The sequence below is a fragment of the Bos grunniens genome, chromosome 7, assembly GCF_055505025.1.
Source record: "Bos grunniens cultivar Pamir isolate PY7600 chromosome 7, Bosgru_T2T1.0, whole genome shotgun sequence".
NCBI classification, from domain to species: Eukaryota; Metazoa; Chordata; class Mammalia; order Artiodactyla; family Bovidae; genus Bos; species Bos grunniens.
Window position 1 is genome coordinate 94,877,817 of NC_141171.1, and position 22,878 is coordinate 94,900,694.

At 37.3% G+C, this 22,878-nt stretch overlaps 2 protein-coding genes across 2 annotated transcripts in view; one reads left to right on the forward strand and one right to left on the reverse strand.

The window, feature by feature from the left end:
- The window catches only part of SKIC3 (SKI3 subunit of superkiller complex), a 159,340-nt gene that overhangs the window by 101,765 nt on the left and 34,697 nt on the right, over nt 1-22,878 (reverse strand). The window lies entirely within an intron of this gene.
- ARSK (arylsulfatase family member K) overlaps nt 1-22,878 on the forward strand; it is a 58,980-nt gene that overhangs the window by 366 nt on the left and 35,736 nt on the right. Inside the window, exons 2-3 of the mRNA XM_086413189.1 lie at nt 10,638-10,767; nt 14,104-14,263. Coding sequence (XP_086269315.1) covers nt 10,638-10,767; nt 14,104-14,263 — 290 coding nt within the window. The remainder of the gene's footprint in view (nt 1-10,637; nt 10,768-14,103; nt 14,264-22,878) is intronic.

Here is a 22,878-nt window from a genome sequence, read left to right on the forward strand (position 1 = left end):
AAACATGCTTTAGTAAGACGCAGTCCGATTCGCATCTTAGCAAAAATTTTTTTTTTCTTTGCTGGCCCATTAAATTACTAATAAATTTTCAGTCCATATCCCCGCTTGATTCACTTGTGGGGAAAAATAACATTCTGCATCAACGTAAAAGCCTGTTAGCTTTCCAGCGATCAATGTACTTTTATTACCCAGTTGTCTGATAATCTGTTAGTGTTGATTTATGTTCGTTAGTTGACATAATTTGACCCATTCTCCTATATTCCGGATAAACTGTATGCGTGTATGTGTTGTTGTTGTTTAATCCCAAACTTAAACATTTTTTGTAACTTTCCCAAACCATCAACTAAAAAGGATACAAATATTAACATTACCTGATATTTTTAGTATTATCCATGATATTAAAACTACTGCTTGGACAAATGTTTGGTTACTAAATATAATGTTAGTTTATTATGACAGGGTGTCACTGTGGTCAGGTAGATAGTTGGTGTTAAGTATGTCTGGCAGCAAAGAGCACTTTTAATCATTTCGTTGTATTGCCTTCCTCATAAAATAACCCAGGATGATTAAAGTTACGTAATCTGGATATACCCCTAGAATTTATTGAGAATATTACTTAAAGTAATCTTTATGATTATCTAAACTTAGGATCCTAACAGGCAATCTTGGAGAGTAACAAGAATGAGTTTATTATCAGTGCTCTTGAGATTAAAGGGAAAGGAAGGAAGCAGGATCCTGCAAAAAGAGAACTGACTGTTGCCTCAGCTGATCTTGTGCGTAGTTCTCAAACTAGCATGATGCTTCAGAGCTGTTTCCAGTTTGGGGGAGGAGACCAGGCCTTTCATGTTGGATGGCCATTATTTGTGGAATGCACCCAGAATGGGGCACCATTTGGAGCAAGACAAACTACCGTCAGCAGAGGCAATCTTTCACTCTAAAGGGAATCTGCGTGGTGTGTCACAACATCCTGGAAACTTCCGAAGATGACTGAAATATTTGGAGTTTGTTTGTTTTTAGTATAGTATAAGCACATAGATTTTTCTATATGTGTGTATGTAAATTTTGATGCAGATTAATATCTCTTATGAATATAGAAGAAAAAGTCCTGAAAATTCTAGCAAGTCAAATTCAAATATATATAGAAAGGGTTATACACCATGGCTAAATGTGATTTATCCCTGAAATGTAAGGTGGGTTTAATGTCTGAAAACTAGTCAATGTGATAGACCATGTTAATTGAATAAAGGACAGATAACAGGTGATCATTTCAATAGATGCAGAAAGAGCATCTGACAGAATTCAATAACCCTTCATGATAAAAGCACTCAACCAAGTAGAAATAGAATTTTTTCAACCTGATTAAGAACACCTGCAGAAAATCCACAGTTAATGTTATTGTTAACTATAAAAGACTGAATGTTTTCTCCCAAAGACCAAGAACAAGACAAGGCTGTCCATTCTTACTGTGTTTATTCAGCAGTTAAGCTGGCAGTTTTCTAGGAAGGGAATTAGACAAGAAAATGAAATAGAAGTCATCTAGATTAGAAAGGAAAAATGTCTCTATTTGCAGATAACATAACCTTGTATAAAGAAAATCCTAGGGAATCTACTGCAAAACTTTTAGAACTAATAAGTTAGTCTACACGGCTGTAGGATGTAAGATCAATACATAAAAATCAATTGTATTTTTATACCTTTGATTGATGAACAAACGAAAAATAAAATTAAGAAAATAATTCTATTTAAAATAGTATCCAAAATATAAAATACTTAGGATTAAATATAACCAAAGAAGTTCAATTCTTATACTCTGAATCAAACTATAAAACATTGTTGAAAGAAATTAATGAACACCTAGATAAGCATGTTTATGAAATTGATTTAATATTGTTAATATAGTAATAATCATCAAATTGATCTACAAATTCTATGCAGTCTCTTCAGAAATCACTATGACATTTTTGCAGAAACAGAAAAAAACCATCCTGAAATTCATATGGAAATTCAAGGGACCCAGAATACCCAAGGCAGTCTTGTAAAAGAACTACAAAATTGGAGGACTTAAAGTTTCTAACTTCAAAACTTACCTTCACTTCAAAACTGTAGTAATCAAGATAGTGTGTCACTGGTATAAAGATAGACATATAAATCGATGGAATAGAATTGAAAGTAGAGAAATAAACTCTCAAACTCTCATTTGATTTTTCAATAAAGATGCAAAGACCATTTAATGGGGGAAAGAATAGTGTTTTCAACAGATAATGCTGGGAATACTGATTATCCACATGCAAAATGTCTCACTCCATTTTTAAAAAGTAGCTCAAAGTGAACTGATGAATTAAACATAAAAGCTAAAACTATTAAACCCTTAGAAAAAAACATGGGTGCAAATCTGTGACTTTGGATTAGGTAGTTTGCATGCATGCAAAGTCGCTTCAGTCATGTCTGACTCTTTGCAACCCTGCCAGGCTTCTCTGTCTATGGGATTCTCAAGGCAGTGGTTTGCCATTTCCTGCTCCAGGGGATCTTCCCTACCCAGGAATGGAATCCGAGTCTCTTATGTCTCCTGCATTGGCAGGCCAGTTCTTTACCACAAGCACCACCTGGCAAGCCCTTGCTGCTAAGTCACTTCAGTCGTGTCCGACTCTGTGCGACCCCATAGACAGCAGCCCACCAGGCTTCCCCATCCCTGGGATTCTCCAGGCAAGAACACTGGAGTGGGTTGCCATTTCCTTCTCCAATGCATGAAAGTGAAAAGTGAAAGTGAGTCGCTCAGTCGTGTCCGACTCTGTGCGACCCCATGGACTACCGCCTACCAGGCTCCTCCGTCCATGGGATTTTCCAGGCAAGAGTACTGGAGTGGGGTGCCATTGCCTTCTCCTGGCAAGCTCTTAGGCAATTTAAAAATGGGCAAAAGATCTGAACAGACAGTCCTCCAAAGAAGATATGCAAATAGTCAATAAACATATGAAAAGATACTCAATATTGTTAATCATACGGAAATGCAAATCAAAACCACAATGAGACACCAGTTCACATCCACAAAGATGACTATAATCAGAGACACACTAGAGCCATGAGAATATGAGAGAAATGCAACCTTCATATGCTGCTGGTGGGAGTGTAAAATGGCGTAGCTACTTTTGAAAACAATCTAGCAATTCCAAAAATGTTTAACATGAGTTTCACATTGATCCAGCAATTCTACTTCAAGGTATATATCCAAAAGAAATAAAAAACATATGTCCACTACATATGTCCACACAAAAACTTTTACATAAATATTAATACTTCCAAAAAGTGAAAACAACTCAAATATATATCAGGTGATAAATGGGCAAATAAAATTTAGTAATATTTTTCAACAATAAAAAAAAAATGCAGTATTGATACACGCTGCAACGTGGATGAACTTAAAGTCATTACGCTAAGTGAGAGAAGCTACTCAGAAGGGACAACATACTGTATGATTCCATTTGTCCAAAGAAAGCAAATCTACAGAGACAAAAATTAGAGACAGACCAACAGTTACCTAGATTCGGGAGAACAGGAGGATTAACGGGTGACAGTTAAGGAATACTAGATTTCTTTTGGACATGATGAGAATGTTCTAAAATCGATTGTGATGATGCTTACACAATTCTCTAAATATACTAAAAAAAAAAAAAACACTGAATTGTATAAATTAAATGGGTTAGTTGCATGATGTGTGAATTATATCTTAATAAACCCATTTTTTAAAAGAGAAAATAAACACCTCAGCCTGAGTCTTAAGGGCATAAGGGCATAAGCATCCTCTCTGCCTCCCTCCTTCACCCCTGCACCTGTGCTTTTTGTAGTTTTCATGAGGTTTCGGGAGTGCTATACACAGGACTGTGTAGTAGTGTCTAGTGAGGCTCTCATTCAGTCTGATGAACAGATCTGAAAAGAATGCTCTAAACAGTCTTGCTTGATAATAAATCAGACAGTTAAGATTACTATTATATTCTTCATTAGATTGATGTCTTGAAATCTAAACATCACTGGTTTTCCCTGGCCCAGAATAAGGAGTTGCATACCAAGTCATGAATATTCTTTGGAAGGACTGATGCTGAAGCTGAAGCTCCAATACTTTGGCCACCTGATGCAAAGAACTGACTCAATGGAAAAGACCCTAATGCTGGGAAAGATTGAAGGTGGGAGAAGGGGATGACAGAGGATGAGATGGTTGGATGGCGTCACTGACTAGATGGACATGAGTTTGAGCAAACTCCAGAACTTGGTGATGGGTAGGGAAGCCTGGTGAGCTGCAGTCCATGAGGTTGCAAAGAGTCAGACACAACTGAGCAACTGAACTGAACTGAACCAAGTCATGGCTCTAGAAGGAGCAATCCAGATCACAGAATTATATCTACCAAAAAGCTTATCCATCCCAAGGCGGGAAATGCCTGCCTCCCAGGAGAGTCAAGAATAATAGCAGAATTCAAAAACTAAGGCAAAAGGCAATTGGTATCATTTCTGACACTTTTATGCAGAAAGCCAATTCAGTTCAGTTCATCCTCTGTCATCCCCTTCTCCTCCTGCCTTCAGTCTTTCCAAGCATCAGGGTCAGTTCTTCTCATCAGGTGGCCAAAGTACTGAAGTTTCAGCTTCAGCATCAATCAGTCTTTCCAATGAAAACTCAGGACTGGTTTCCTTTAGGATGGACTGGTTGGATCTCCTTGCAGTCCAACGGACTCTCAAGAATCTTCTCCCAACACCACAGTTCAAAAGTATCAATTCTTTGGTGCTCAGAAAGCCAATTAGTGGGTCTCTTTTTCTTTTTTAAATGCCCAGTTTTAGGGTACTCTATTTGTTTAAACAGTAGGAATGGCCTTAAGATAATGAAAGTTATTCTGAAAACCATTCTGGAAGATTTTCTCTCCCAACTAAAATGTGCTAGAACTGTACTTAGACCTGACTATTCATTGTGAACTACAGTACCACACGATGGAAAACTTACTTTCTCTGTGGTTTTCATCAGCTAACCATGTTAAGATCCATTTCAGTTCAGATTGAATTACTATGTGAACCACCTCCCATCGATACCATGAGCAGTGGTACCACTTTAGCCTCTTTTTAAAAGTATTTGCTAGTGTGTAAAAACTACATGAAGTTAAAAAGCCAAAACTTCTAGAAATGTTCAATATCTTCTCTAATAAAATAGTTTTGATCTTCATTTAAAGTATTAGTATGCTTTTGACCTTGAGAATATGTGTAGCATAATTTAAATATTTTCTCAGAACCTAGTCAAATATAAATCATTCCATTGATGCACATAATCCAGGTTTATTAAGTTTTACAAAAATGCAGTGTTGAATTTTGAACATATTGAATTTGTCTTTTGTAAATTATACAGCTCTGAATTAAAGACTTGTTTCATTTCACTCACTGAATATTTATTGAGTGCCTTTATATCGCAGGCAGTAATCTTTACATGGACCACCTTTTACATATTCTGTGCTAGAAACTTCCCGAAGTGAGGTAGTTATCCCCTCCCCCATTTGCCATCCTTGCTATTCTGCTATTTAAAGATACCTGCTTTCTCGTCTGCTTTCCATGGAAATGAGTCAAGAAATTGCTAACATGAATTACAGACACACTGCTGTATCCATTCAGTGGTCATTACACCCGTCAGAATCTAGCCTGCAGGTCTTGGAGTCCAAGCCTCACTGTCTGAATTGTATGGCATCCCAGTGCTTCTGCTACAAGACCTCCTGCTCCATCCCTCCAAAAGGATGAACCTGGGTGGCTGGGTTGTCTAGAATCCATCCAGTGGCCACAAATGGTTATCATCCCCCATGTCCAAAAGATTGAAGGAATAAGACCTGTAGGCATTTGGGTTTTATCAAGATAAGTTTCCGAGAGTTTGAATTTATGGATTTAGTGAAATTCTTAAAAGGGTAGAGTGTGCACTTTTGTCCTGGGCTCCCTTGCTCATCATTCAGGAAATCAGGAGTTACTTGCTTAGTATTCAGTGATTACTTCTGCTAGAAGTGGTATTTATTTCAACATATAAGCATGCTCTAACTTTCCCCATCTTTTAAAAAATCCTGACCTTAATCCCACATTTCTCCTGTATCTAACCCTCTATTAGCTAACATCCATCCCATTTTTTTTGTTTTGTTTTGTTTTCCTTTGCAAAAAAAATACTTAGAAGTGGTTTCTCCACCTGCCATCTCACCTCCCATTCTCTCTTCCCTTTCTGTTTTAGGTGTCCATTCTTATGACTCCATTGGAAGTGCTCCTGTCAACGTCACCAGCCACCAATTCCAATGTGCATTTTCTGACCTTATTTACATACCCTCTCAACACAGCTATTCCATCTCTCTTGACACAGTGTCTTCCCTCAGCTTTCATGAGACTCAGTCTCCTGATATCTTCCTCCCTCACTAGTCATTCTTTCTCAGTTTCCCACTCTGCCTTCTCTTCTTACCTGGGACTCCTCAGGGCTTCTTTCTTTTCTCTCTCTCCCTAAAAGATTTCACTGTCTCACAGTTTTCAATGCCATGGATATATTAAAGCCTTGTTTCACTAGGATAGACTTCTCTGAGCTCCAGATTCCTATCTGTACCCTAATTTATATCTCCATTTGGAAATCTCAGACATCTCAAAGATGTATGTATGTCCTGTATTTTGGATTAGCTCACTTTTAAACTGTATTTTATTTACAAAACTACACTGAAAACATACAATAGATATAACTCCAGGACTGGAACATTCTTTTTTCTCTTTTTTGCTCTTTACCAAGAAGAGTTCTTCAATTCTCAATTCAATTCCAAAATAGGTATCTCCAACCTAAACATCTCTTCCAGTCTTCCAGCTCATCTCTCCAGCTGCCTAGTTGGTATCTCCACTTAAGTCCTGCAGACGTCTCTAATTTATTTGAATGGGTGACCCTCCTCATTCTTCAGCTCTCACTTCCCAGAGAAGCCTTCCCTGTTCACTCTTACCAAGAAGGTTTCCTTTGTTATTCTGTATCTTTAGATTTTTTTTTAAGGCCATATAACAGTAATGGTATTGTAATTATTCTTGGTTTATTCTTGGTTTCCCTGATGCTGGGAAAGATTGAAGGCAGGAAGAAAAGGGGAAGACAGAGGATGAGATGGCTGGATGGCATCACTGACTCAATGGACATTTGGGTAAACTCCGGGAGTTGGTGATAGACAGGGAAGCCTGACATGCTGCAGTCCATGGGGTCACAAAAAGTCGGACCCAACTGAGTGACTGAACTGATGTTTTTTGCCTCTCCCACTAGTCTATAAGCTTCATGAGGCCAGGGACTCTATTTTTATTCACCATTGTATCTCCAGATCTTTCATAGTGCCTGGCACATACCAAATACTCAACAAACATTGGTTCAGTCAGTCCATCCAACTTTCCATTAATTTCTTTCATTTATTTTCTGTATTCAAATGGATCTAAGTCTCACACAACATGAATTTGCACTATTATGAGCCAGAGAATGATAACACTTTCTCTACTTGTTTTCATTATTTGAAGGTTCTTAGGATCATATTGAAGTTTTTTGCTACTTGTGAATTTTTTTAAATATTTATTTATTTGGCTATACCGGGTCTTAGTTGCAGCAAGCAAACTCTTAGTTGTGGCATGTGAGGTCTAGTTCCCAGCACAGGGATCAAACCTTGGCCCTCTGCATTGGGAGTATGGAGTCTTAGCCTCTGGACCACCAGGGAAGTCCCAACTACTTGGGAATTTTATGGTTAAAATTAAAGGAACAGTAATGGTGATAGTGGGCACCCTTGTCTTGTTCCTGACTTTAGAGGAAATGCTTTCAATTTTTCACCATTGAGGATAATGTTTGCTGTGGGTTTGTCATATATAGCTTTTATTATGTTGAGGTATGTTCCTTCTATTCCTGCTTTCTGGAGAGTTTTTATCATAAATGGGTGTTGAATTTTGTCAAAGGCTTTCTCTGCATCTATTGAGATAATCATATGATTTTTATTTTTCAATTTGTTAATGTGGTGTATTACATGGATTGATTTGCGGATATTGAAGAATCCTTGCATCCCTGGGATAAAGCCCACTTGGTCATGGTGTATGATCTTTTTAATGTGTTGTTGGATTCTGATTTCTAGAATTTTGTTAAGGATTTTTGCATCTATGTTCATCAGTGATATTGGCCTGTAGTTTTCTTTTTTTGTGGCATCTTTGTCAGGTTTTGGTATTAGGGTGATGGTGGCCTCATAGCATGAGTTTGGAAGTTTACCTTCCTCTGCAATTTTCTGGAAGAGTTTGAGCAGGATAGGTGTTAGCTCTTCTCTAAATTTTTGGTAGAATTCAGCTGTGAAGCCGTCTGGACCTGGGCTTTTGTTTGCTGGAAGATTTTTGATTACAGTTTCAATTTCCGTGCTTGTGATGGAAGTTTTGGCCACAGCAATCAGAGCAGAAAAAGAAATAAAAGGAATCCAAATTGGAAAAGAAGAAGTAAAACTCTCACTGTTTGCAGATGACATGATCCTCTACATAGAAAACCCTAAAGACTCCACGAGAAAATTACTAGAACTAATCAATGACTATAGTAAAGTTGCAGGATATAAAATCAACACACAGAAATCCCTTGCATTCCTATACACTAATAATGAGAAAACAGAAAGAGAAATTAAGGAAACAATTCCATTCACCATTGCAACGGAAAGAATAAAATACTTAGGAATATATCTACCTAAAGAAACTAAAGACCTGTATATAGAAAACTATAAAACACTGGTGAAAGAAATCAAAGAGGACACTAATAGATGGAGAAATATACCATGTTCATGGATTGGAAGAATCAATATAGTGAAAATGAGTATACTACCCAAAGCAATTTATAGATTCAATGCAATCCCTATCAAGCTACCAACAGTATTCTTCACAGAGCTAGAACAAATAATTTCACAATTTGTATGGAAATACAAAAAACCTCAAATAGCCAAAGTGATCCTGAGAAAGAAGAATGGAACTGGAGGAATCAACCTACCTGACTTCAGGCTCTACTACAAAGCCACAGTTATCAAGACAGTATGGTACTGGCACAAAGACAGAAATATAGATCAATGGAACAAAATAGAAAGCCCAGAGATAAATCCACGCTCATATGGACACCTTATCTTTGACAAAGGAGGCAAGAATATACAATGGATTAAAGACAATGTGTTTAACAAGTGGTGCTGGGAAATCTGGTCAACCACTTGTAAAAGAATGAAACTAGAACATTTTCTAACACCATACACAAAAATAAACTCAAAATGGATTAAAGATCTCAACGTAAGACCAGAAACTATAAAACTCCTAGAGGAGAACATAGGCAAAACACTGTCTGACATACATCACAGCAGGATCCTCTATGACCCACCTCACAGAATATTGGAAATAAAAGCAAAAATAAACAAATGTGACCTAATTAACCTTAAAAGCTTCTGCACATCAAAGGAAACTATTAGCAAGGTGAAAAGACAGCCTTCAGAATGGGAGAAAATAATAGCAAATGAAGCAACTGACAAACAACTAATCTCAAAAATATACAAGCAACTCCTACAGCTCAACTCCAGAAAAATAAACGACCCAATCAAAAAATGGGCCAAAGAACTAAATAGACATTTCTCCAAAGAAGACATACAGATGGCTAACAAACACATGAAAAGATGCTCAACATCACTCATTATCAGAGAAGTGCAAATCAAAACCACTATGAGGTACCATCTCACACCAATCAGAATGGCTGCGATCCAAAAGTCTACAAATAATAAATGCTGGAGAGGGTGTGGAGAAAAGGGAACCCTCTTACACTGTTGGTGGGAATGCAAACTAGTACAGCCACTATGGAGAACAGTGTGGAGATTCCTTAAAAAACTGGAAATAGAACTGCCTTATGATCCAGCAATCCCACTGCTGGGCATACACACTGAGGAAACCAGAAGGGAAAGAGACACATGTACCCCAATGTTCATCGCAGCACTGTTTATAATAGCCAGGACATGGAAGCAACCTAGATGTCCATCAGCAGATGAATGGATAAGAAAGCTGTGGTACATATACACAATGGAGTATTACTCAGCCATTAAAAAGAATACATTTGAATCAGTTCTAATGAGGTGGATGAAACTGGAGCCTATTATACAGAGTGAAGTAAGCCAGAAGGAAAAACACCAATACAGTATACTAACGCATATATATGGAATTTAGAAAGATGGTAACAATAACCCTGTGTACGAGACAGCAAAAGAGACACTGATGTATAGAACAGTCTTATGGACTCTGAGGGAGAGGGAGAGGGTGGGAAGATTTGGGAGAATAGCATTGAAACATGTAAAATATCATGTATGAAACAAGATGCCAGTCCAGGTTCGATGCACGATACTGGATGCTTGGGGCTAGTGCACTGGGATGACCCAGAGGGATGGTATGGGGAGGGAGTAGGGAGGGGGGTTCAGGATGGGGAACACATGTATACCTGTGGTGGATTCATTTTGATATTTGGCAAAACTAATACAATTATGTAAAGTTTAAAAATAAAATAAAATTTAAAAAAATTAAATTAAATTAAAGGAAATTATTTTTTTCTTTTGCGATGTAATCAATGCTTCATAAACAATTAAATTTCTTTATTCCAGGATGGAAGGCTAACATTTTATCCAGGAAGTCAGGTAGTGAAACTTCCTTTTATCAACTTCATGAAGGCACATGGCACTTCCTTTCTAAATGCCTACACAAACTCTCCAATCTGCTGTCCATCGCGTGCAGGTACGAACATGCTTAATTTTACTGGAAGTAGCCCCACCCTGAAAATGTTTTCACACTTTAAAAGATTATACTCCAAAATAGGATAGTAAATCGTATTTGGCATCTAATAAAAATTTTTGAATATATGTGAGATGTGTTTTAGGGTATGTAATGGGTATTGGGGTTTCCCTCGTGGCTCAGCAGTAAAGAATCAGCCTCCTAATGCAGAAAACGTGAGTTTGATCCCTGGCTTGGGAAGATTTCCTGGTGAAGGAAAAGGCAGCCCCTCCAGTATTCTTGCCTGGGAAATCACATGGACAGAGGAGCATGCAACTCCATGGGGTTGCAAAATGTGAGGCGTGAGTTAGTGACTAAACAACAACATTGGGTATTGGGCTTTTTTAAGAGTAGAAATTTTATCACCTAAAATGGTGTTTAGTTCAAATCTGTTGTTTCATTTCCTTATGACTTGTGACTAAGAATCTCAGCTCTCCAGGCAAATTCGGAAATGCTTATATTTCCCAGAGGAGTTCCATTTCAATTTTTCAGTAAGAGATAAGTGGTTGGGAGGGGATTGTAAAGTATACTAAGGAACTGAACTGAAGGAGTGTTAGTCACTCACTTGTGTCTGACTCTTTGCGACCGCACGGACTGTAGCCCTCCAGGCTCCTCTGTCCTTGGGATTCTCCAGACAAGAGTACTGGAGTAGGTTGCCATTCCATTTTCCAGAGGATCTTCCCAACCTGGGGATCGAAGCCAGGTCTCCTGTATTGCAGGCAGATTCTTTAGCATCTGAGCTACAAAGTAGTAAAACTTCTCAGGTATACCTGGAATTTTCCGTATTATTGCAGATTAGATATTTTTTCCTTCGGTCTCAATTCACTTCTACCCCAAATCTAACTGTTTACTTTTATTATAGTAATTTAAGAAATAGGCAGTTAAGTCATGACTAACTGAAAAAAAGAAGAAATTGACATTTTTATAAATTCTGTTCTCTGATAGAGTTGTCTTTCTCTTCCACTTTATGATGGTTTGCACTGGAACTCATAAATAGCACCCAATGATTTTCTTTTGTCCGTTAAGTTCCTGACATCATATTCTCCATGATTTGAGCCACATGTTTTTATTTTGTGACTATGTTTTCAGCACTACCAACTATATAATCACTGATGATTAAAAGAAACCTAAAGTGTATTATAAATGATGTTTCCATGATGAAGGACCAGGTGTATTACAAACACTTTTGTTCACTTTTTGTTCTTTATTGAGCAAGTGGAATGAGAGCTGTACTGGGGTGAGGTGAGGACTGGGTTCCGGTCCTCAATGGACTATGTCAGGCGCGCCCCTCCGTTTCCTAATCGCAGAATGCTTTTATGCGCTGTGTCCTTCACAGGGCTGTTCTAGCATCAAATGAGATAATGGATTTTAAAAGTGCTCAAGGAACTCTAAAGATTTCAGAAATGTTAGGTGATCCTTTTCCTGGAAGAAGTCTATTTTGAACAGTTAGAACAAAGAGAAGGGAATAATCGTAATAAAAACTCACATGTATTGCATTCTTACTGCGTGCCTGGCCATATTCTAACTGCCTTTGCGGGTCTTAATTTATATAATTATCCACATTGTCACAAAGTGGAAATTGTTGTTATAAACATTTTGCAGATGAAAACTAAAGTACTGGAAGGTTATATAACTTATCAAAGGGCTAGCAGTGTTGGGATTCAATGCCAGGTGATACCCTATTCCACTTCTCATGAAGAAAGCATTTTGTTAGATGAGAAAAGGATTCAACCCTACTACATGTGTACACAGAAAAGGGAAAAGGCTTTTTTCCCCTGCTTTACTGAGATATAATTGACATAAAACACTGTGTTAGTTTAAGGTATACACCATATTCTAGAGAGAATAAGAACATTTTCATGAGCTGAATCAGTCAGATCAGGTTTATGTGCATCACACAGCACTTATAGCAACATATAGCCATAGTGCTACCTCCCACAAAAGCAGCAACAATGAGGTAACTACCAAAGCTAAGCCCCACACACTGGGGCCTTACTAACATTGTGTCCCCAGGACCAAGGTCAATGACTGGAACATAGCTGCAGAGCAAGTGATTTTTAAAAAAGTACAAACTAAGCCCAAAGTTAGTAGAAGAAAGAAAACAAAGATCAAAGTGGAAATAAATGAAGCAGAGACTAAAAGCTCAAAAACTAAGTTTGTTTTTTTTTTTAATGGACAAATCCTTAGCTATACTTTCCCAAAAAAAAGAAAGGACTCAGAAATTAAAGAGGAGACATTACGACTGATACCACAGAAAGGTATTTATAGCTATGACCTTCCCTCTTAGAAATGCTTTTTGCTGCATGCCATTTGTGTTGCTGTGCTGTATTTTCATTTTCATTTGTCTTGAAATCGTTTTTTCTCTTTTCTTCTTTGGCCCATTGGTTGTTTAGGAGCATGTTGCTTAATCTCCACATATTTGTGAGTTTTCCAGTTTTCTTCTTGTAATTGGTTCTAGTTTCATATCATTGTGGTCAGAAAAGATGCTCGATTGATTTTTAAATTTCTTAAATTCTTAAGAATTTAAGTCTTAGTAAATGTAATTACTCAGTCTTGTTGTATGACCTAATATGATATTCCTGGCGAATATTTCATTTGCACTTGAAAAGAATGTACTTTCTGTGTGTTTGGATGGAATGTTCTGAAAACGTTAAGTCCATCTGTTCTAACAGGTAGTCTAGTGTTTCCTTTTTGATTTTCTGTCTGAAAGATCTATTTGCTGTTGAAAGTGGGGATATTGAAGTCCCCTAGTATTTGTGTCTATTTCTCTGTTTAGTCCTGTTAATATTTGGGAAAAGACTTATTGACTAAACAATCATAGCTGTAGAAAATAAGAGAGAAGACATAACTAAAAAGTACACTTAACTTTTTTGTGGCAAGCCGGTAACAAGACAAGAAACAAGGAAAATCCTTGGGAATTTTGGGAAAATGAGATCTGTACGTCATTTGACCAACGTGGAAAGTTGACCAATAAATACATAGTGATTATTTTTATGATTGAAAGAAACTCAAGTAAGATAGGCTTTATATTTAATTGCATCTATTTACCTTAAACAACCTGACCTGTAAGCCTTAGAGATTCACCTGTAAAGCGGAAATAGGAACTCATTTCAGTTTTCCCCTGAATAAAACGAGGTAACAATCAAAAATGTTAGGTGAAACACCTAATGCAGGTATATCTTATTGCAGAGCCTGAGCTCTGAACTAGTCATCTCTTTTCTCTCTTGGTATAACTGTCTCAGTCATCAAAATAAATTGTTAAGCTTTGTTTACACTGATCCCATTTTTTTTTTCCACCAGCAATGTGGAGTGGGCTCTTCACTCACTTAACAGAATCTTGGAATAACTTTAAGGGCTTAGATCCAAATTATACAACATGGATGGATGTCATGGAGAAGCATGGCTACAGAACACAAAAATTTGGAAAACTGGACTATACTTCAGGACATCACTCCATCAGGTAAAAAATAAAATAAAAGTGATTCTCTGGCGGAGAATGAATATGTATACATATGACTGATAGCCTTTGCCGTCCACCTTAAACTATCTTTACATTGCTGATCAGCTATACGTTAATCTAAAATTAAAAGTTTTAAAAAATGATTTTCATAGACAGCCCACTACTGTAATACATACATGTACCCTTTTTGACTTCTGTTATTTCTCCGCAAAGCTGAAAGTAAATCTCTTAACCTCTAGATTGTGTTAATTTGGCTAAATCTTTAGCTTTCTTTAACCTTCTTAAAATATTGAAATTACTTATATGCTAGTAATTTTGTTTTCTTTAAACATTAAAGGTCTATAAAATTGTGTAGTCCATGAGTTATTTTGATTTATATATACAATGGCTGCTTTATTTACTTTAAAATTTGTTTCATAGACTATAATCTTCTTGTTACTTGCTTTTGTCAGTTCTCTCCAAGTTTAGTTTTCTGTTGTAATTTTTTTCTTTCATTTTACTCAGTCCTCAAAATTAGGCAACCAAGCATAGGCGGTAAGAGTAGAAATCTAGAATCAGATTGCCTACTTTTGAATCCTAGTTTCTTGGTTTACTACTAACCAGCAGTATAATTTTAGGGCTATTATTTAAGCTAACTTCCTTAAATTTAAGTAATTTTTTAAATAAAATTTAAATATTAAATAATGTTATTTAAATTTCTTTGTGGTGAATTCTAAATGAAATAGTATGTGCTCATTTCATGGAGTTTTACCAGTTTCTCTTTAAAATCCTTCTACTTTTTAGAAAGTAAGGTTAATCCAAAGTCAGATACACCCATTCATATTATCATGTTTGAAATTTTTTTTTGTTTTTGTTGTTTCCTCAGTCAGTCCAATAATGAAAAAGAATCTAAGATTGAACGCAATGTACTCCGTATCACTGTCGCACTCTGTGTGAGATGGTTAAACTTTGATCTAAGTGTTATTCCTCAGTGGGATAATCTTTCTTGGCGTGCACAGATCCTGTTTCTCCTTTGTACTACTTTATTCCCACTGCCATCATAGTGCCTGTACATTGTAGACACACAGTTAAATGTTTTGGTTAATGAATAAATGAATGGAATAAAAAGTTACAGCTTATTATTTGATAAACAATGATATTCTATTTTACCTAGGGTTAAAATCAATAAAAGGAAAAGAGCTACTTAAACATTGATATTTGGGAAATCAAAGATGGTTTTCAGTGTAATAATTGCTTATAGCATATTTTCATTTACTGATCCTCTCACCAGAGCTTCAGTTCAGTTCAGTTCAGTTGCTCAGTCATGTCCGACTCTTTGCAACCCCATGAATCGCAGCACGCCAGGCCTCCCTGTCCATCACCAACTCCTGGAACTTGCTCAAACTCATGTCCATCGAGTCGGTGATGCCATCCAGCCATCTCATCCTCTGTCATCCCCTTCTCGTGCCCCCAATCCCTTCCAGCATCAGAGTCCTCTCCAATGAGTCAACTCTTCCCATAAGGTGGCCAAAGTACTGGAGTTTCAACTTTAGCATCAGTCCTTCTAAAGAACACCCAGGACTGATCTCCTTTAGAATGGACTGGTTGGATCTCCTTGCAGTCCAAGGGACTCTCAAGAGTCTTCTCCAACACCACAGTTCAAAAGCATCAATTGTTCCGTGCTCAGCTTTCTTCATAGTCCAACTCTCACATCCATACATGACCACTGGAAAAACCATAGCCTTGACTAGACGGACCTTTGTTGGCAAAGTAATGTCTCTGCTTTTTAACATGCTATCTAGGTTCAGTTCAGTTCAGTTCAGTCGCTCAGTCGTGTCCGACTCTTTGTGACCCTTAGGAAACTTAAATAAACTGTCAAGACTGTATTTCTGCTGTATGTGCCCACATATGGCACTTGACTGACACATAGGTTAAGGCTGCTGTGAATGGCATGTCTGCATGAGTTACAGCACAGTATCTTTCAGATTTTTCTGTACAAGTTTAAAGACGAGTTTCAGGGGGGGGAAACATATCTCATGTTGATGTTTGGTAGAAAGCAACACAGTACTGTGAAGCAATTATGCTTCAATTAAAAATAAATTTTAAAAAAAGGTCTCTCACTATAAAACATCATAAATAGGTGCATTCAGTGTTTTTTGATAGACTGACTCTCAAAACTAGTTTTTATAACATTGTGCTACCTTTACCACTGAAAGTGGTAAAGCAATTTTTGAACCTGTTTGTATTTTCAGCCAGGATTACAAGTCCCTTTAGTTTATTGCTCCAATTCTCTTTCTTTTCTCGACATCATGTGATGCTTTCTTCTTGTACCAGTTTAGGGACACTAATCCAGCTATGTGTCCCTTCCTGTATATACTACACTACATCAGACTGGGAACTTTAAAGGCTACATGCTTGTTTCTTCCAGACAACTGTTAAACACGTGTTGGTGGTACCATTCGTTAAGATGACACTAACTATAAGACCAGGGCAAGTTATTTATCTACTCAGGATGCCAGTTTCACTGAATGAGTGTACACTGCTGCTAAGCTGCTGCTAAGTCACTCTGTGTGACCCCATAGACAGCAGCCCACCAGGCTCCCCCATCCCTGCGATTCTCCAGGCAAGAACACTGGAGTGGGTTGCCATTTCCTTCTCCAATGCATGAAAGTGAAAAGTGAAAGGGAAGTCACTCAGTCGTGTCCGACTCTTCACGACCCCATGGACTGCAACCTACCAGGCTCCTTCGTCCATGGGATTTTCCAGGCAAGAGTACTGGAGTGGGGTGCCATTGAGTGTATACTAGATGACTCTAAAAATTCTTTCTTTCTGAAGTTCTATGACCTCACTGGAGTACGGTTACATGGTTTATAAAATCCTGATATTAATCTGCCCTCTCACATTATAGGTGTTGTGCTCATAATAAGTCTAATTAGGTTCAAATTTTCTGTATCTTCTTAGCAATTGAAAGGAAACGTGTACTTAATTCTTAAGGTGTTTTGATCACTTTCTCTATGGGGTAAAGCTTTTGTCATTGAAAGGTTGTTGTTGAATCACGCGAATACACCGGGATTCTTGGCCCCCCGGAGGAGAAGAATTCAATCCGGGGCCAGAGACGAGGCTTGATCGCTCAGAGCTTTTGTGTAGTAAAGTTTTATTAAAGTATAAAGGAGATAGAGAAAGCTTCTGACATAGGCATCAGAAGGGGGCAGAAAGAATACCCCCCTGCTAGTCTTTAGCTGGATGTTATATAGTCACTAGCAGTCTGTTAATGAAAGAAAGCAATGTCTTAAAATTCAGAATGGCACCAGGCCCCTCACCCATAAGATGCATTTTGGGATAAATGGTTTATCCTGGGCCATAAAATGATTAACTTGAATCTTGAAGAAGGGCAGACCACCATACAAATAGTTTCATTTACATAGATTAGGGGAACAATATCCATACTGGTTTGTCAAGTAGGTTCTGGGCCAAGAGGCGGAACCGACTTGGAGACAGAGTTTGGGGTAAAGGCATAGTACATTAGCATAGCTTAAGACAAACATTTCCATAAGAAAAAGGCATTGGTTATCTCTAGACTCGAGAATAGCTAACTTCAGGCGAAACCGGGTGTCATTATGGCAACACAATATTTTAAGAGAAACCTCTCTTTAAATTTGTATAGAGAAGGAAAAAATATTGCTAGTTTGTTTCCTCCTGCCGCTTAAGAGAGATAAAAATGTCTGACACTTGCAGGCTATTTCCTCTATTTGGAGACCCCTGGCCTTCCTGCCTGTTACCCTCTCATCATCACATCCCCAAAGTCTCAAACAGTGGTCTCAATCAAGGGCAATTTTTGACACCCCCACAAGACTTTTGACAGTGTCTGCAGACACTTTTGGTTGACAGCACAGGGGGAATGCTGCTGCCATCTAGATGGTAGAGGCCAAGGCTGCTGCCAAACAACCCACAATGCACTGGACAGCACCCACTTCTCCAAACAAAAAACGAACAAGCTGAAAACGTCAATAGTGCAAAGGGCGAGGAACCATGATCTCAAGCTAAATACTTTATACTCATCATCATGGCCTTAGGAATGTCACACTGCAAGGCATCACTGGCATTTTCAGTTCAGTTTAGTCGCTCAGTCATGTCCAACTCTTTGCCCGCCCTTGGACTGCAGCATGCCGGGCCTCCCTGTCCATCACCAGCTCCCAGAGCTTGCTCAGGCTCATGTCTGTCAAGTCGGTGATGCCATCCAACCATCTCATTCTCTGTCATTCCCTTCCCCTCCCGCCTTCGATCTTTCCCAGCATCAGGGTCTTTTCCAATGAGTCCGTTCTTTGTATCAAGTGACCAAAGTATTGGAGCTTCTGCTTCAGCATCAGTCCTTCTGATGAATATTCAGGACTGATTTCCTTTAGGATGGACTGGTTGGATCTCCTTGAGTTCAAGGGACTCTCAAGAGTCTTCAACACCACAGTTCAAAAGCATCAATTCTTCAACATTCAGCTTTCTTTATAGTCCAACTCTCACATCCGTGTATGACTACTGGAAAAATCATAGCTTTGACTAGATGGACCTCAGTAAAGTAATGTCTCTGCTTTTTAATATGCTGTCTAGATTGAGCATAACTTTTTCTACAAGAAGCAAGCATCTTTTAAGTTCATGGTTGCAGTCACCAGCTTGCATTTTGAATTTTATTTATTGTCCCATATTCTAAGGGTTAAGATCCACTTAAACAGTAGTATTTCAGTTTTTTTTAGAATCAACAAAATCAAAGAAAATGTTAATTTGGAAGTGTATAGAATTAGAAGGTCTTGAGTAATTGATTTTTATAGATATATTAAAAACTAGATTTCTAAGATCAGTACATTAAAGAAGGTAAACATTAAGTAACATTCCTTAAAATACTAAGACTAAGATGATCCTTACTAAAGTTACAAGGGTAAAATCATGTATGGAACACCCGTTCAGAAAATACTTATTAACCCACTTACAGAGTCCCAGATGCTATTTTTAAGTGATGGGAATACTGTAGTGATCAAAACACAAAAATCTCTAGCCTCATGGAACTTATACTCTAGTGGCAAATTTAAGCAAATCAGGAGCAAATATAAGCAAACTGCTGTCCTATCTTTCCTAGCTAAAAGTTTAAAAGCTAAAATCAGATGCCCTGGCACTTCATCTTACTCCTGTTGTTCTCATCTTACTGCATAAATGTTCTCAATTCATGTGTCTTAATGTGTTTCTGAAACCTGTCACAATAGGCCGTACTTAATCCCATGAGACAAATGAAAAATTAGAAGCCTACTTCCCAAGTGAGACAATTGCTATGGCAAACTTTTTAGCTTGAGCTTGACAACCGGCAAAAGGCAGCAAACCATGGGCTGCTCTCACATCTTCTTGTTCCCTTGGCCTCCAGACCAGAAGCACAGGCTTTCTAACTAGAACCTAAGTGGCCAAGAGGGAAGCAGCAGAACTCGAACAGCAACCATAGGGTCCCTTTCAATTCTGCAGCCCAATGAATAAGTCTGTGTTTATCTCATCCATTTCTACTTTTATTTTAACTGTATAATCTAAGATCGTACGTGGGGCTTCCCAGGTGGCTCCGTGGTAAAGAATCTCCCTGCCAATGTAGGAGACCTGGATTTGATCCCAGGTCAGGAAGATCTCCTGGAGAAGGAAATGGCAACCCACTCCCATATTCTTGCCTGAAAAATCCCATGGACAGAGGAGCCTGGTAGGCTACAGTCCATGGGGTCATAGAGTCGGACACAACTTAGGAACTGAACAATAACAACAGGATCCTACCTGACTTAGATCAGATTTATCCATACTAAAGAGGAGTGTATTTTATTCTTTTCCTTATAATGGAAAAAGATATCCATTCCTCTGGTCATTTTAGAAGCATTTTTAGAACCCCACAGCTACATACCTTGTCATTTTTAATGAAATTCAGTATCTAAAACAGCTTGCATTATTCTGAGTACATTGCCAGAATGACTGCTGATAGTGAAAAAGCCTGCTATTATTTTATTTTATTGCTCCAGAACCCTTGCTTCTGATATCTAGCAAATTCTGGTTGAAGCAGCTACTGGGGCTATCTTCAGAATGCTGTCTACCATAACTCCTATGCCAGTTTCTTGGAATACCAGTGATAGTTCTAAGTCTACAATTTCATTACGATTCTTAGATTTTTTTCCCATTTAATTACTCAAGTTTAAGGTCCTGTGTATAGCTGCTCTCAGTGAAGTGTAAAAGGGGGGGCCCTTTTGCCAGTGCTGACCATTCGTGGAATTTATTCCAATCTACTTTTCAAAGAACCTGAAGATATCTAATAAGGTGGAGATTTCACTTTTTAATTTAACGTTAGCATTAGCCAGATATGACCTGGCTAAAGTGACTTACGGTTTAAAACATGAGATTTTTTTTTAAAAGTCTAAAAAAATTACAGTATAGGACAAAATATGGTGAGTTATGTTTAAAGGAAGAAGCAAACACATCCAGATTTTTTTTCAAGGGGTGGGAGAAAAAGCTGTAAAGTACTACATTTTGTCTATTCTACGGTGCACATTTTTTTCCCCACAATTTAACATATCTGAAGTTGCAATGCATCTTACAATTGATGACTACAAAATTCTGTTATAGTCTTCTTGGGAGTGTTTTCTCTTAATAGTATATATTTTTCAAAAGAGTACATTTCATATTACTAGCCTTTTAGATTTGATAAACTTGCAAAAGTAGAACATCAATAGGCTTAGGTGGAAGACAGGAAGAAGACTTCTGAACAAATGCAACCAAGTAGGAAACTGAAAACCCTTTGGAAGACACTGGATAAGCCCGAATTCCTGTAAGGAAGCCATGAAAGGTAAAACTTTAATATGTGAGAAGGACTTGAACAAGCTGAGGCACTGGCAGAAAACAGCCTGCCTGTTTCAGCAGAGAAGCTGAATATGAGAATCTCCATAAAATTTTTGTTCTGTAAAAAAAAAAAAAATTAACCTTGGAGTAGTTCTGTTCTATTCTTTTCATCCTTGAACATATTTCTTGCCCTCCAATCAAGTCCCGTGGTGATTTTAGATCAGATTTTGGAGTTCGTGTAATTACTTGATTGATCCAACTTGTCTCCTTTCACGTTTCACTTGTTTTCTAAGCAGTCTTTCCATCCTGCCACTTGGCTCTTTCACTGACTACATCCTATTCCAGTTAGCCAGGAAGCATCTGGCTCTTCTTCTAATATGATGCCAGAATGCAGAATTTCAAAAGTAAGGTATAAAAAAAAAATAGAAAAAGCAAGATACTTACTCTCTAAGGAATATATTAAAAATTTAACTCATCCTACAGTTTCTAAAGAAGAATATTAAAATGTCTGGAAGTACATAGGTAAAGCAGCACTCTTAATATTAAAAATAAAGCAACAACCACAGTATCTACTGTATTCTTTAGACTCAAGCAAGACAAGAATGTGCTTTAAAAAAATTATGTGCAATAATATTGCTTAAGCAGATGAGGAATTAAAAGTTGGTATCTGTCAACACAGGAAGAACAAAACTCATTAATGGCAGACAAAAGAACTACAAAAAAATTGAGATCTAATTTAGTCTAAGGGCAAATATTATAAACCAGAATAATAGCTTGTTTTCATCATGACAATCCTTAGTTATTAAAGTAGTTAGGAAGCAAAGTACAGTGGTAACCCAAATTATTAACTATGTGAGGGAGTTTGTGTGTTTTTTAAAGAAACTAAGCTGCAGGAAAATTCAGCTTTCTAAAAATGACTGGCCCCACATGACCTCCATAGAACTAATTTTATAATCAGTGGCAAAGGATATTTATTTCTGTCATATGCTTTTATAAAACATTTTGAAGAAATGTATTTATTTTCAAAAATTACTTTATTATTTTCATTATTTCATTAAAAGTACCCAAATCTTAAGTGTCAAATACTTAACACATGTTTAAAAAATTGAGCAGGGAATTCATTAAATAAACTGAGGTAGATATATACACAGTAAAATATTAGAAAGCAATTAAAAACTGATAGAGAATGGCATTTGACACAAAGGTATTCCAAAAACATATAATTTAATTTAAAAATTATGAAACAGTATGTTGCATGTCCTTTTTTGAAATATATATTGTACATACACACACTAGATAAAACTGGGAAGGTACATGCCAAAATATTACAGTGGTTGTCCATCTGTAGTAGAATTAGTGATTTTTATTTGCTTTTTGTTAATCAGTTTTTTTTTTCTAAATTTCCTAATGAACTTTTACAAAAAATTATTGCAGAAAGAGATCTGGGAGAAGATTATGGGAATTTAATAAATTCTCTCAAATCTGATTGAGAAATATCCTACCATGACCTTATAGATAGATCTGGCTTGGAAAGTTGGAAGAATTAGAGGATGCACTTAGACTTATAGAACTGGACTGAAAATAAACCAAAAAGTAACTGTTTCAAGGACAAATTTTTGTAATCAAACCTTGGAGATATTTGAATTTCGAGAGAATCACAACAGATATTATTTACCATCTTTGTAAAATTCACAAAGTAATAAAGAGTTGTGGTTAATAAATGCCAAAGTGAGAAAGCTGAATATTGAGAAACTGAATATTTAGCATATGAAATATCCATGTTTGAATTACTA